The 13,730-nt window shown below is 43.9% G+C and overlaps 1 protein-coding gene across 1 annotated transcript; it reads right to left on the reverse strand.

Moving 5' to 3' along the window:
- Positions 1-1,525: 1,525 nt before the first annotated feature.
- On the reverse strand, positions 1,526-13,137 carry RAD21L1 (RAD21-like 1 (S. pombe)). Its single transcript, XM_009071034.1, has 12 exons — positions 12,994-13,137; positions 12,716-12,845; positions 11,165-11,264; positions 10,118-10,224; positions 8,858-8,959; positions 7,477-7,590; positions 6,243-6,472; positions 5,295-5,397; positions 4,436-4,572; positions 3,686-3,766; positions 3,026-3,103; positions 1,526-1,717 (listed from the first exon to the last, which is right to left on the reverse strand). The coding sequence occupies exons 1-12, from the start codon at positions 13,135-13,137 to the stop codon at positions 1,526-1,528; spliced, it is 1,518 nt and encodes a 505-aa protein (XP_009069282.1).
- Positions 13,138-13,730: the final 593 nt, after the last annotated feature.

Raw genomic sequence — 13,730 nt, forward strand, 5'->3', positions numbered from 1 at the left:
CATGTGGCAAAGGCAGCAGCTCTGCTGTGAGATGCAGAGTCATTCCCGATGGCTTTTTGGGGGAAAATGGTTCCTCCTTCCCTCTGCAGTCTGCAGTGCTTGGTTTCCCGGGATGCTCTGACCTGCAGAGAGGGAGCACTGCTCCGGGAGGATTGGACCTGCTGTAGGCACAGAAGGAGAGGTTTTCACCAAACCAAACCCTTTTCCCACATGGGTCAGCACTTGGTTCCAGAACTGCCAGGTCTGGCACAAGGAGAGGATGAGCAGCCCTTGGTTCCCGTCTTGGCCAAGGCCACAGCTCTGTTCCCACCCACAAAGAGAAACAGTATTTCTTTTGCAGAAAATGGAGAGGTTTAACCAAACAGGGTCACTTTTCTCTCCCTTACACCCAGTAAAGGAACCCCTGAGAGAACAGCAGCAAAGGCTTATTGCTTACTTTATCAAATATTCCTGTGTGGAAATAAAAATACCCAGCTGGAACACAGCCAGTGGTCAACCCCACACCATCCCCCTGCCCTGGGCTGGGGCTTCACCTCTTCTGAAGACTCTTTACTCCCTTAAACAGTCAAACCCAATCCTCACTCCTCCTGAACTCTGTGGGACAGGAACAACACACACTAGCAGGCCTGGGGACATGGGTGTCATTGAGGTGAGTGAACACCCAAAAACCAGGGGATGGTATCACCCATCCTATCCAGTTTGAAGTAAAGTCACTAAATCCCTGATTCTGAGCCGGAAAACCCACAGGATTTGTCCTTCAGAAGAAACAGCAACAAGCAAAGGAAACGTCTTCTGGTGCTTATTGATTCCACATGAGGAGACAGCAGTGTCCCCACAGCACTGGAGTGCTGGGCACAATCATCCCTGCAGCATAGGCTGGAAGCAGCTGGAAACCAAGAGCTTCAGAAAATGACAGTAAAGGGGGAAAATTTCATCCTAAATTAGATAAAAATGCAATGAACTAATAATACTTCAGTTAACATGTGTTTTTTTAATAGGTCTGCATGTAAATAAAGGTGTCAGTAAGTAAACAAGCTCTGTGAAATTTGAAATCGCAGGTTTTCTAGGGAATGGAATTCCTTCCCGGTGCTTATGGACTCCTCAAGGGACAGCACAACCTCTGTCTGCCTGAACACATGAAAGCAACACTGGACTGTTCCTTGCTAGGTCTTAAAATACCAAATTCCCAGCTAAAGAGTGTTAACAGACAACTGTTACTGATGGGTTAGAGAATTAGCACACACAAACCTTGATGAAGATAATTTAAGCTCCAATGGTGGTGTCTGAGAAAGGTTTTGAAGGACTTTTATGAACATATCACATAACCATCACATAACTCATCACCTAACCACAGGTATAAACAAACCCAGTTGTGCACAACTGGGGTAGCACAACCCACACAAGTTGTGTGGTGGTGTCATGGACAGGGAGCTACACTCAGCTCCTATGGTTTGAAACACATCCAATCCTTTTTCCAGGAAAACTGTTGGCTGCAAAATGTGACACCAGCTGTATTTTGATTAGCTTATTTGATTTCATCAAACATGGGCCCAGGGGTGGCTGTGAGGTCAGCAAAGGGCTTGTGCTGCCACAGCTCCAGGACCAGCTGCTTCCTCAGAACCAGAAAGATGTAGAACTTGACTGCAGCTTCTTTCCTGTTGTTTTTCTGACAGAGCTCCTGAAAGCTGAAGGAACACATGCCTGATCTCCTCAGGTGCTGCATGAGGGAGACAAGAATTCAGTCAGGTTAGCTTTCCTACCAGTAAAACTGGATCCCATTGAGTCCAAATGGAGAGTGTGGCTCAGAGGGAATATTTGTGCTTGAACAACTGCAATAGGACTCAATCTTCATGGAATTATGGAATCACAGACTGGTTTGGGTTGGAAAGGACCTTATATATCATCTCATTCTTTCCCTCTGGGGCAGGGACAATTTCCATTAGACCATGTTGCTCCAAACCCCATCCAACCTCATCTTGAAAACTTCCAGGGATGGGGAGTCCACAGCCTCTTGGGGTATCTCATCATCTGTGTTTATAGGGGTAGCTCTTAACATGTTATTGCCATAATATTGCTGGTACCTATGTTAGTTACTCAAATCTACAATCCCACAGAATTCCATGACAGCAGCAGAACAATTCCCTCATGGTTTGTGATTGCAAACAATAATATCATTGCACAGCCTGTTCTGTGGTTACAGAGTCCCAGTGGCACCACAGGCAAGAACTGAGCGTTATCATCTCTCGGTTTTTAATGGTTACACTCAGGCACAAATATTTATTTACTGTTTGCACAGACCCTTTGAAATATGTTCATATCAAATAATCATAGAATCATAGAATCAACCAGGCTGGAAAAGACCTCCAAGGTCATCAAGTCCAACCCTACCATGGTTACTAGACCATGGCACTAACTGCCACATCCAGTCTCATCTTGAAAACTTCCAGAGACAGTGAATCCACCACCTCCACGGGCAGCCCATTCTAGTGTCTGATCACTCTCTCTGTAAAAAATCTCTTCCTAATATCCAACCTAACCCTCCCCTGGCCGAGCTTGAGTCTGTGCCCTCTTGTCCTCTGCTGGTTGCCTGGGAGAAGAGACCAACCCCCACCTGACTCCAACCTCCTTTCAGGGACTTCTAGAGGGTGATAAGGTCTCCCCTGAGCCTCCTCTTCTCCAGGCTGAACACCCTCAGCTCCCTCAGCCTCTCCTCATGGCACTTGTGCTCAAGTCCCTTCACCCTTCACTCAATCCCCTCATCCAAATTGTCATCAGAGATATGAGGGAGAACTGGGCCCAGCACTGACCCCTGAGGTCAGAGAATTCCAGTGATTCCAGCAGCTGTAAGAGGGGACACCACATCAGGCACACAGAATCCTGGTTTTCCACATAAACACCCCAAAAAGCACAGTGTAGGTGAGAGGCAGAGGCATGATGGACAGTAGAAGTAGAAGCTTTTCTGACATGGTGCATCTAAAATCAACACCTGGTTTTGGTGTCTAATAACCAAATCCAGCACTGGTACCTGTAAAGTTTTTAGTAACTGAAGAGTTCTTTTGCCCCATCTTATTTCTTCACTGTCTTTCCTGGTCCTTGTTTGCTCCTTGAGAGGAAGGAAACAGAAGTTTAGTCAGCATGTGTGGAAAGTCACACACCATGATAAAAAGCACAGGAGTTGCAGCCTGACTGAAAATACAGCTGGGACTGGGCATTTGGATAGCCAAACTCAGGGAATCTGGTGCCTCTGACAGCTCTGTGCTCGCACAAGGCTTTGAGAAGCAGAGAAAGGAATAGTACCTGTGTGCTCTCTGCTGCAAAAACAGCTCAGGTGCACCAGGCCAGGTACTATGGAAGCATTCCCAGTGAGGCAGCTCCACAGCAAGGCACTGCTCTGTGGGACTGGGATTCTCAACAGTATTTGTACTGGTCAGAGGCTAAAAAGGATGTTCAAAAATGTGGCGTGGGATCTGGGGCTCAGCCTGTGAAGCTGGCAGCAGACTGCCCTGGTTTCACAGTGCCTGAGCATCTCCAGAACTGGTAAGTTTGGAAACCATTTCCTTCTTACAGGAAGCAAAAGTCACTGTAGGTTCATGATCCCATCACTTCTTTTCCTTAAGGTACTTCTGAGAAAGCACAGGGCTCTCTCCTGAAACAAGGCAGAGCCAATGGCTCTGAGGACACACACCTTTGGCATCTCCACCTTCTCCGTTTCAGCTTCCTGGCCTAGGGAATTTTTGGAGCTCTCAGAGAAAGCTGCTCCATCCTGCTGTGAGCACAGAAAGGACAATCAATACTCCTGACCATTCCTGCATACACAGTTCTGCTCAAAGAATTTGTTACACTAAAGCTTTACAAAGTGAGTTAATAGTTGCTGTTTCTACTATGTCTTTACAGACACAGGGAAGGATCTTGCTGTAGGATTTATCCTACAGCTGGATCTACACCTATAGCACAGTTCAGGCATGGACCACACATTTTCCACTGCCATTAGGTCCAATTTTTCACTTTTCAACTTTAATAAGCCTCATATTCCCCACAGAATGCCTAAGTGAGGATGTCAGAGATAGATAATTTGTTACTGCTTAAGTGTTTCCTCAATATGAGACATAAAATGTAAGGTTTGTCCTTATAAAGATATTATTTATCTCTTCAATACAATATTTCATGTTTAATATTAAGCTTTCATTGGTACTTAGTGATTAGACTAATCTATACTGACTAATAGACATTTTAATTAATCATTCCTTCACTGTGAGAGTTTACCAAAGTAATCATAAATAAACTTTGACAACACAAGCTGCTAAATGCTCTATTGGCTGCATTTAGCATCCTTGTCTAACATCAGTAACTTCTTAAGGTGTTTTGAGTGGAGCTGCAGCATCAAATGAAACCAACAAACACAGTTAGGTCTCTAAAACTGAGGGGAACTGCTCACTATAGTTGCACCACAGTTCTCAGTGGTTTCATTTCTGTTATTCCATGGTGGAATAAAGGAATCATTTCTAATGTTTCTCTCAGTCTCGGAGTGAGTTGTCTCCTGCAGGTAACTTGGCTCTTCCACTGGCAGCATCTCTGTGTTAACAGAAAAACAAAGTTTAAGAGGCAATTACTGTGAATCACTGTCTTAAAAAAACACTGAAACCCAAAAAATCACACCCTAGTTCCCAGTCTTTGAGGGAGAATGAGCAAACATTGAAGAAAGATAATTCCCAACATGGAAGAAGAACCTTCCAAGGGAGTTTTTTTTCTTTCTAAGAGTTGACCTTTATGGACTCACAGTGGGTGAGTTTGTTACTTAACTTCTGAGGCAGACACACAGGTTGGGTTTCTAGCAGAGCAGAGATATCCTCCTCAGATCTGAAGTGGAACATTTCTTCTTGCCTGATATTACCCAAACCAGATCTTCCAGATACAAGCAGAATTATTTACATGAGTTTGGAAGTTTGGGGAGCTGTTTGACTAAGCTCACAACAACATCAGACAACACCATCCCAGTCTGAAGTCAGGCAGACAACCAGAGACACCAAAGGTGAAACCAAAAACATCTCCTTGTGCCACAGGGAAGAAAGAGACTTGCATTTCATTTCATTTCTAAGAAACAAAAGAGCAGCAAAGTACTTGCTAAATCAAACCAAATTTTATTTTTGTTATAATTTACAGCCAGTTCCTTTAGCCTTCAAGGGATCAGTTGTAGAACACTGCCCACAAGCACCATGCACACGTCTCTCAAACATTAGGTAGACTAGAAAATACTTTCCAACAGCTAACTGTGCACAACAGAATTAAAATGTTACCTGTGGTATGTTGCTCTTTTCTCATTTCTTCTATTTCAGGCACTCTATGTATCCTATTTCCTCCCATATTAGTTCCATGACTCTTGAAGCATTTCTCAAACAACTGAAAGTAATGATTTTTTTCTCTGTTTGTGTTCAGAATATCATGTCAGATTACATCAAACATCAACACACCTCCTGCAGCAATATATGAGCTGTAGAATAATTACTGCAACACAGAATTTCGATATTTTAATTAGGTCACACTGAAAATCTGCAATTTTATGGTTTTTTTTTAAGTAATAGCCTTCTGCAGCTTCAGTATTGTCCATGAACTCCATGAAAAAAAAAGTCTTATGAGCAGCTTGGATCATTTGTCCTTTAAGGCAGCCAGGAAGGAAGGATGAAAGAAAGAAAGATCTGCATTTTTCATCCTTGTAAAGAGTGAGTTGTAATTCTGCAGCTGAACTCTAAGTGGTGAAGCTGCACTGCTGCAGTGAACCCTCCAAACCCTTCAGCAATATTCTAGTGACGATTCTTAAGTCTGATGTGCCTTTAAAAGAGACTACAGAGATGCAACAAACCAGAAAATAATAAGCCAAAGTAGAAAGGAGCCAAGAAATATACAGAAATGTAACAAGTTGTGTCTTAGTGTAGGATCAGTCAGGTGCCAGTGTGTGAAACGGAACATCAGCTCTTGTGTCCCTTTGCGGTTTTCTCCTTGTTGCTGGAGTGCAGGAGGTGAAGGCCCTAAGCTCTACAGATGATGAAGCAATTAGTGGTGAGTGTGCAAGTAACCATCAGGTGTCCATCTGCCCTGTACTGCTTCCAGGGCCAGGGCACACCTGCAGCCTGCTCCGAGTTCGGATCAAACCGAGTCTGCAAAACCTCTGTCAGTGAGGTCCCAGCTCTCCATCCCTCCTGGAATCTACACAGTGGCATAAACCCCACAAGGGAATTGATCTTTACCTTCTGCAGCTCAGGATGAGCCACAGGCTGTGTGGTGTTGGACAGGAGTCTATCCACACCTCCCAGTTCCTTCCACATCATTGTTTTCTTGGTTGGGGGAGCAAGGTCCAGCGTGGCCAGGATGTCTGTGCAGTTAGTAAGCTGCTTGTAAATAGCAGTGCAGCTGAGCTCCTTCTCTACATCCACCAGCAGCTTCCTCTTTCTTTTGGTTTTTTTCCTCTGGGTGACAGCTACATAACACAAGGATTAAAAAAAAGTCTTAAAAGTCTATTCCCAGGATGTTAAGCACACGTGAATCAAAGTGGCTGCTGAGCTCCCAAGCACCACACAGACCTGAAAAATCAGAGTCCAAGTGCATTGGTCATTTCTTCAAGAGTTTTCAGAAAGTTTTCACTCTTTGTACCCTTGTACAGGAAATTCCCATACGGTTAATTACAGAAAACATATGACTATTGTACTAAAGAACCAGGAACAGGAGGACTTAATGAGAACACATGAGATAGCAACAAGACCAAATAAGCTATCTCTAATCCATCAGGAAGTGAAGTGTTCCAAGAATGCTGATGCACTCAACAGGTTTCTTTACCTCATAATTAATATCTGTATTTGTCAGTTTAATCCTTTAAGGTGTATCCTCAAGATGTATGTGGTAAACACAAAAGAAAGACAGATTGGTTATATAGCCATGTCTCCCTGAATATTATTTTGGCAGGCTGGAAAATCCCAATATTCCAAATATTCCTGTCAGGATGAGCTGGTCTATTTGCTAACGACCACCAAAATGATAAGTGATACTTAGATTTACTCACAGAGGAAATTTAATACTTTTCTTTTTGTATTTTATTGAAGTTAAAAGTCCACAAAACAACATTTTCCAAAGGCTTGAAAGTTTTAAGATTGTTATTTTAAATATAAAAATCACTGATGTGTCACTGGCAATAAAAGTTCTTCAGGTGAAACTTCAGTCCCACCCCTGAGCAGTTTGTAGTGCTGGCAGAGCTGGAGAGCAACAGACCTTGATTTGGCATGTGGAAGAAATTGCAAGCAGAGATTTGGGCAGATCAGAAGAATAACCTGACACTGGTTTTGTGTAACAGTTACCATAAGATAGAATTCTGACAACAGGAGCAGATGAAATCTAAAGTGGTAATATTTTGCAAATATTTTCATTCCTAAGAAGAAAAACAAACCTAGTTAACACAAATATTCAGTGAGAAACTGATCAAGTTCTGACCTGTATCATCAACTGGCTCAAGCACAAATCCTTCTTTTTCTTTGGACAAAAGGGTTGTCTCACTCATCAGGTGATTTACATCTGTAACCATGGTGTCTTCATGGTCAGACTCAACTGCAAAAAATCCCAGAAAACAGTCCACATTAAAAAGAGTTTACAAGATGGACTCATATCTCAGTCCTATGACGCTGAATGGTATCAGCCAAAAATGGTCAGAACTACAAAACTGTGGTTTTGTTTATAATCCCACAGTCATGTTCACCAGTAATCACTGGCAGTGCTGCTGCTCATCCTCTGCCCTGCACACTCCTCTTTGCTGTGGGGCAGTGGAACAGGCAAAGGAACTGATCTGGAGGAAAACTCACACAGCAAAAAGTGCTTAGGGGGAAAGGTGTTCAGTTTCAATCCATAGCTGTTCCCAGTTCCAGGCAAGTGCATGGCAGTGTGGATATGGGGGTTGGTCTCTTCTCCCAGGCAACCAGCAGAGGACAAGAGGGCACAGACTCAAGCTCTGCCAGGGGAGGTTTAGGTTAAATATTAGGAAGAGATTTCTTATGGAGAGAGTGATCAGGCATTGGAATGGGCTGCCCAGGGAGGTGGTGGATTCACTGTCTCTGGAAGTTTTCAAGATGAGACTGGATGTGGCACTTAGTGCCATGGTCTAGTAACCACGGTAGGGTTGGACTTGATGATCTTGGAGGTCTTTTCCAACCTGGTTGATTCTGTGATTCCATATTTCTGCCAACAGAAAAGGAACAGGTAGCACCAGCACTAGTGCAAGGAGAGGCAAGAGCTTGTCTATCCCTTTAAAGCTGTTCCAGAATTCTCAGTTTTAAAGGAACACTGTAATGAGGGAATAAGGATTTAAGATATCAAAAATCTCCCAGAAACACTTCTCAAAAATGAATTTCTTTCATCAGCATCAAACCAAAAGACTAACAACACCTTTATGAACTACCAAAGTGTCATTTGTCACAGAAATATGAAACCAGAAATAGAACCAAAGAGTTGCCTAGGTTGGAAAAGACCTTTAAGATCTCATAGGGAAAGTTCACAGTTACAGCAAACCCTTATTGGGTTTCCTTCCCCCTCCAAAGGGACATCACACTGTGAGCAGCAGGGTGGACCAACAGCGTATCCAACAGGATGTCACACACAAGTGTCTCCAAGCAATGCCAAGTTACAAATTTGGAATCCCTAAATCAAAGGAAATGATCCTAAAATGGTGGATGAAACACTTTAGAGAGAAAAAAAAAACCACAAAATAAATGAAGAAAGGAAAACGGCAGAGGATGCTGCACAAAGCTGAGTGTGAGTGACTTTAGGCATTAGCACAGGAACAGAGGGTTTGTGTGAGACAGAGCAGACACTGCAGACTCACTGGCTGTGCTGTGCTCCGGCAGATCTGGTGACAAAGGATGTGCTTCCTCCATAGCAAGAATGTCTTTATCTAGGCCATTTTGCTCATCCCTCAACAGGATTTCTTAAACACAAAACACATAGCTTTAATCATTCTAAAGCCTTGGTAGTCATGAAATAGCCTGATGTTACCCAAGGTTAATGCTCTGCAAAGAGAGCAAGCTCAGCCTCCGCAGAGGCTGTCGGGGTCTGGCTGTCTGCAGCAGCTCAGAGAGGAGGGGGTTAGTGCTGAGTTTGAGATTTCCACCTCTGCTTTGAAAAGTATTGCCTTGATACCATTTAAAAGGAATAAATCTACACGGTTTACATAGATATTCTAAGCCATAATGATCTAGAAGCTACTTTGCTGCTTTTGTTATCACAACAGCGAGGATAAAAGTGCTGCACTATTTCACCTTTGGAAATAGAAATTAAATTGTTAAACATTAAGCATAAATTTCATGCCTTTGGTTCTAAAATAATGAAATGTAGCCCTTAAAGCAATTTGACTTGGCAATGCCTAAGTGATTACAGATCTAGTGACAAAGTAGAAAAAAATGAAGACGAAAACAACAAATAACATAGAATTTATGCTCGAAAACAATCACTTTGGTGCTTTCCTGGAAGGACAGAAATATTTGGAAAGAAACTGATTCTGTTTGCCTGTGGCAAGCCCTACCAATCATATCTGCAGCATTCTCCTCATCTCCAAAAGAGTCATGCTTGAAGAAGTACGTATCTTCCTGCAGCACAGACTTGTCTCCACTGGTGCTGAGGGAGTTGTGCTCGGCCACCAGGCTGTTACTGCTCGTCAGGAAGGTGCCCTCAAAGAAGCTCTGTCTTCTCAGTGCTTCTGCTTCTTCATCTGAGGAAACATACAGTTGCTGATGTCTTGCCTGCACGAGTTTTGGAAACCCAGATTTAGCCATTTCCTAATTTTCCAAATCATTTTTCAAAGGTTGTGAGACATCCCATTCTTCACACGGAATAAATAATAAGCAGTTGTAGCTAATTCAGCAAAAGCAGAGAGGGTTGGGTTTGATTCTCAGACTCTGACATCAGTTTATGTTGCTTACACAAAGTTTTGGGTGTAAGACAGTGTGACAGGTCAATCAGCACAAGTATGAAACAAATGCATTATTAACCACAGCTTTTTCACACATGGAAAGGGCTCAGACTACAAATTTTTGCGTAAAACACACTTTCCCTTACTGAATATTTCTAATTTCTCAGCTTCTCTCACCAAAGTTGCTATCACAGAGAAGTATATTGCTTTCGTAATCCTCTGTAAGTGTGATGTCTTCAGCTCTGCTCTGATTCAAGGTAAAATGCTCTGCAACATCAATGGCACTGATGAAAAAACATTATAGAAACATAGGGTGAACTGAAACCCGTGGAGCATTCAGCTGGAATGTGCAAACTTGGTTCTAAACAGCCTCCAGTCCTGGTGTTTTATCACAAACCCCCATATTTCTCCACTCTTTTGGGCCTATGTGAGTTTGTTCTCATCCAAGCCCTGCTATCTACCAGGCACTCATCAGAAGGCAACTAATTAGTGAAACATCTTCCAAACCAAGTGACACAACACTTTGGGCAGGAAGAAAAAGCACCTTCACAGTTAGCACACTGAGGCACTCAAATAAATGGTGTCACATTGCAGCTGTACTTACAAAATAGTAAACCCTTACAGATCCCATCAAACCTTATTTATGAGGAGATACAAAGGAAGCCTCAGTGGAAATCTGTTATCCAGGACCTTCGGGGCATCAGAGCCATCAAAACCACGACTTGGCCTCCTGTTTTTTATCAGTTTTCTACACTAATGTTGATTTGTGTCAGAAAAGCCAAAGAAATAGGCTGGATTTTCCTCAGGAGCCAGGCTGACTCCTGCTGATAAAACACCCCAGCCCCGGAGAGCAGTGGAGCAGAAAGGAAATGAAGTTACACAGTGGAACAGGACAACAATGTGGGGTTACTAGCCAGAGCTCCCAGGATTTATACTAACTTTTATCTCTTCTCCTGAGGTCAGAAAGCTGTTTGCATCCTTCACTCAGACAATTTAAAATCCTGAGGCCTCACTTCAAGACATTCTTGCATTGTAAAGCTCTGCTGATTAAAGGACTGTGAGGAGCACAAGGACTGTGCCTGTAGCCTGGCAAAGCCCAGAACGCAGGAGAATTCCGTTGCAAAATCAAAACAACCCCATCTGAGTCTTGATCAGATAACAGCAAGAAGAGCTTTTGCTTTTGAAAACACTGAAAGAATGAATAAAAACCAGGGAAGCATTTACTTTACATCTGGCAGAGGTGTTTCAAAATCATGGAATTCTTCAGGTAATGTAATGGACTGATAATCAGCCTCAGTGTTCTCTACTGGAAGGTCAAGAAGCCCTGAAAGAAACAGACAACATAACGAAATAAGTATCAATAAAATAAAAGTCGTGATCTCCCAAGTAGGTATAATAAGCCTATAAACCTGTCAGGAAGGGCTGGTGCTGCTCTAAATCACAGAAAGGTAAAGCTTAGGCACTCCAGAGTGGAATTTTAGTTTCCATCTCCTTTAGAAGCTCTATTTTTTACAGACAGACACAGAAGAATGCTGAAATAGGACCTGAACTACTGTAAGTACTTGTGTTTCTGAACAGCTGCTTTAAGTCCCTGGAAGGTTCTCCCAGCTGACACTTAGCCCAGAGTTTTTTGTAGCACAGCAAATGAATCACTGTGGTTTCCCTTTCTCTCCCATGTGTCCACAATGCTGTTCTCCAGCATAACGATGCACTGAGACTGCAAGTACTGGGGAATGAAAGAATCCTGGAACAATTCGGATGAGAGGGGATTGCTGAAGGTCACCCAACCCAACCTCTTGCTCAGAACAGAGTTAATTTCCAAGTCAGATCACTTTTGACTGTTTCTGCTGATGAGGATCCCAAAGCATCCCTGGACAGCCTCTTCCAGCATTTTATCACTTCCACTAAGATTTTCTCCCCTAGTTGGATTCTCTGTTGTGACCATTGTGTCTTGTTCTTGTGCTGTGTGGTGCTCTCCAAGCTGCTATAGTAGCTATCCAAAATAGACAGGAAAAGGCCTCAAGTTGCACCAGAGGGGGATTTGGTTGGATATTAGGGAAAATTTCTCCAAGGAAAGGGTTATCCAGCCCTGACACAGACTGCTCAGGGCAGTGGTGGAGTCACCATCCCTGGAAGGATTTAAGATGTGTAGATGTGGCACTTGGGGACATGTTTAGTTGTGGCCTTGAGGAATGGTTGGACTCAATCTTGGAAGGCTTTTCCAACCTAAACAGTTCTGTGATTCCACGATTATATCCTTGAGAATAATAACAAGTAATTATTCACTATTCTGCAAACAGAACAGGTCACAAAGCACATTAGAACTGGCAATAGACACTGGTGTCCAGTTCTCATCTTTTTTTCAGACAACAGTGCCTCCCATTTGTCGCCTGAGTACAACAAACACAGAGCCTGTTGGAAAAGGATCCACTCATCTCAGCTCCCTTCTCCCTGGCTACATGGCTAGAGCTCAAAACATGCTGTCAGGTCTGGCACTGACACTGTTAGACATGTTGTTGGTGTCATCAGAAATTAAAATTAATTATCTGGCAATGGAGGCTGAATTCAAGCATCTTCTTGTGATCCTACTTAAGACACTGCTCCTGTTAAGGGAGTCAAAGACCTGAAACAGCATTAAATTAAGCCAGACTGAAACACTAGGCACCAGGATGTTCCGTTTCCTTTGGGATCAATAATGTGTCTTTAACAGAAACAGCCCAAAATTAACTTTTAAAATGAGAGCTGCAAAGGAAAACTGCTGCACATTGCACACACCTGGACGAAAGGCTGTTTTCATTTTGGTCAGAGCTTCACTGCAGTCTGCCAAGAGGTACTTTGCTTTCCTGTGGTAAATCCTCACCACTCCCAGGAGTAAGTGCCCAGAGGTTCGTAGAGCTATAGCAAACTGTGAGGATTTGAAAAGAAAGGGTTGTTCAGCAGTTAGTATGATTGGCAAAAAACATCAAAATGGAAATATTACACAGTGGTAACAGAGTTCCCTATAAAGGCCAACACCTTCACCCCAGGAGACAACTCCTCATGCCTCAGCCTACCTTGGGGTAGATGATCTTTTCTACAGTGGTCTCTAAATTGCACTCGAAGATTTGAGCCTTGGTGAGCTTCTTCTCCCAGTGGGCAGCAAGCCATATTTTGGCCAGAGGTCCCCTCTTGTTGATGAGCAGGTGGACATAAAACATAGTGCCTGGACAAGGGTCACGATGCAGCCCTGATAAAACTCCCTGGGCTCTTCCCCTTCCAAGGAGAGATGTGGTCTTGGGGGCCCTAGTGGGACTAGGGATTAAGTGGGATCTGGGGGGATGGGGGACCCTGCCAGGTGCTGAAGGGATGAGAGGATTTACTGGGATCTGAAGGGATGGGGGACCCAGGCAGATATAGAGGGAATGGGGGTATTTAGTGGGATCTGAGGGGATGGGGGGACACAACCAGGCGCTGAGGGGATGAGAGGATTCAGTGAGATCTGCGGGGAGGGGAGACCCAGGCAGTTATGGAGGAGATGGGAGGATTAGGGGAGGTCTGAGGGGATGGAGGAACCCTGAGGACACTGAGAGGACGACAGGATTTGTCAGGACCCTGAGGGGACAGGGTGGAGGGATTTGCTGCCTGAGGGGATAGGGGAGATCCAGACAGGTCCTGAGGAGGATTTATCAGGACCCGAAGGGATGGAGTGACCCAGACGGCACCGAGGCGATGGGGAGCGGGATCTGAGGGCACAGGGCCGGGCGAGGAGGGGGCACGGATCCAGCGGGACCCGAGGGATGGAGTGTCCCCG

This window comes from Acanthisitta chloris, unplaced genomic scaffold, assembly GCF_000695815.1.
Source record: "Acanthisitta chloris isolate BGI_N310 unplaced genomic scaffold, ASM69581v1 scaffold20803, whole genome shotgun sequence".
Classification (NCBI taxonomy): Eukaryota; Metazoa; Chordata; class Aves; order Passeriformes; family Acanthisittidae; genus Acanthisitta; species Acanthisitta chloris.

Coding starts and splice junctions, on each gene's coding strand:
- RAD21L1 (XM_009071034.1), bottom strand. CDS start 13,137: ATGTTTTATGTCCACCTGCTCATCAACAAGAGGGGACCTCTGGCCAAA. Junction 4,573..5,294: donor AAAAGAGCAACATACCACAG/GTAACATTTTAA, acceptor CTGTTAACACAG/AGATGCTGCCAGTGGAAGAG. Junction 3,104..3,685: donor AGAAGGTGGAGATGCCAAAG/GTGTGTGTCCTC, acceptor CTTCCTCTCAAG/GAGCAAACAAGGACCAGGAA.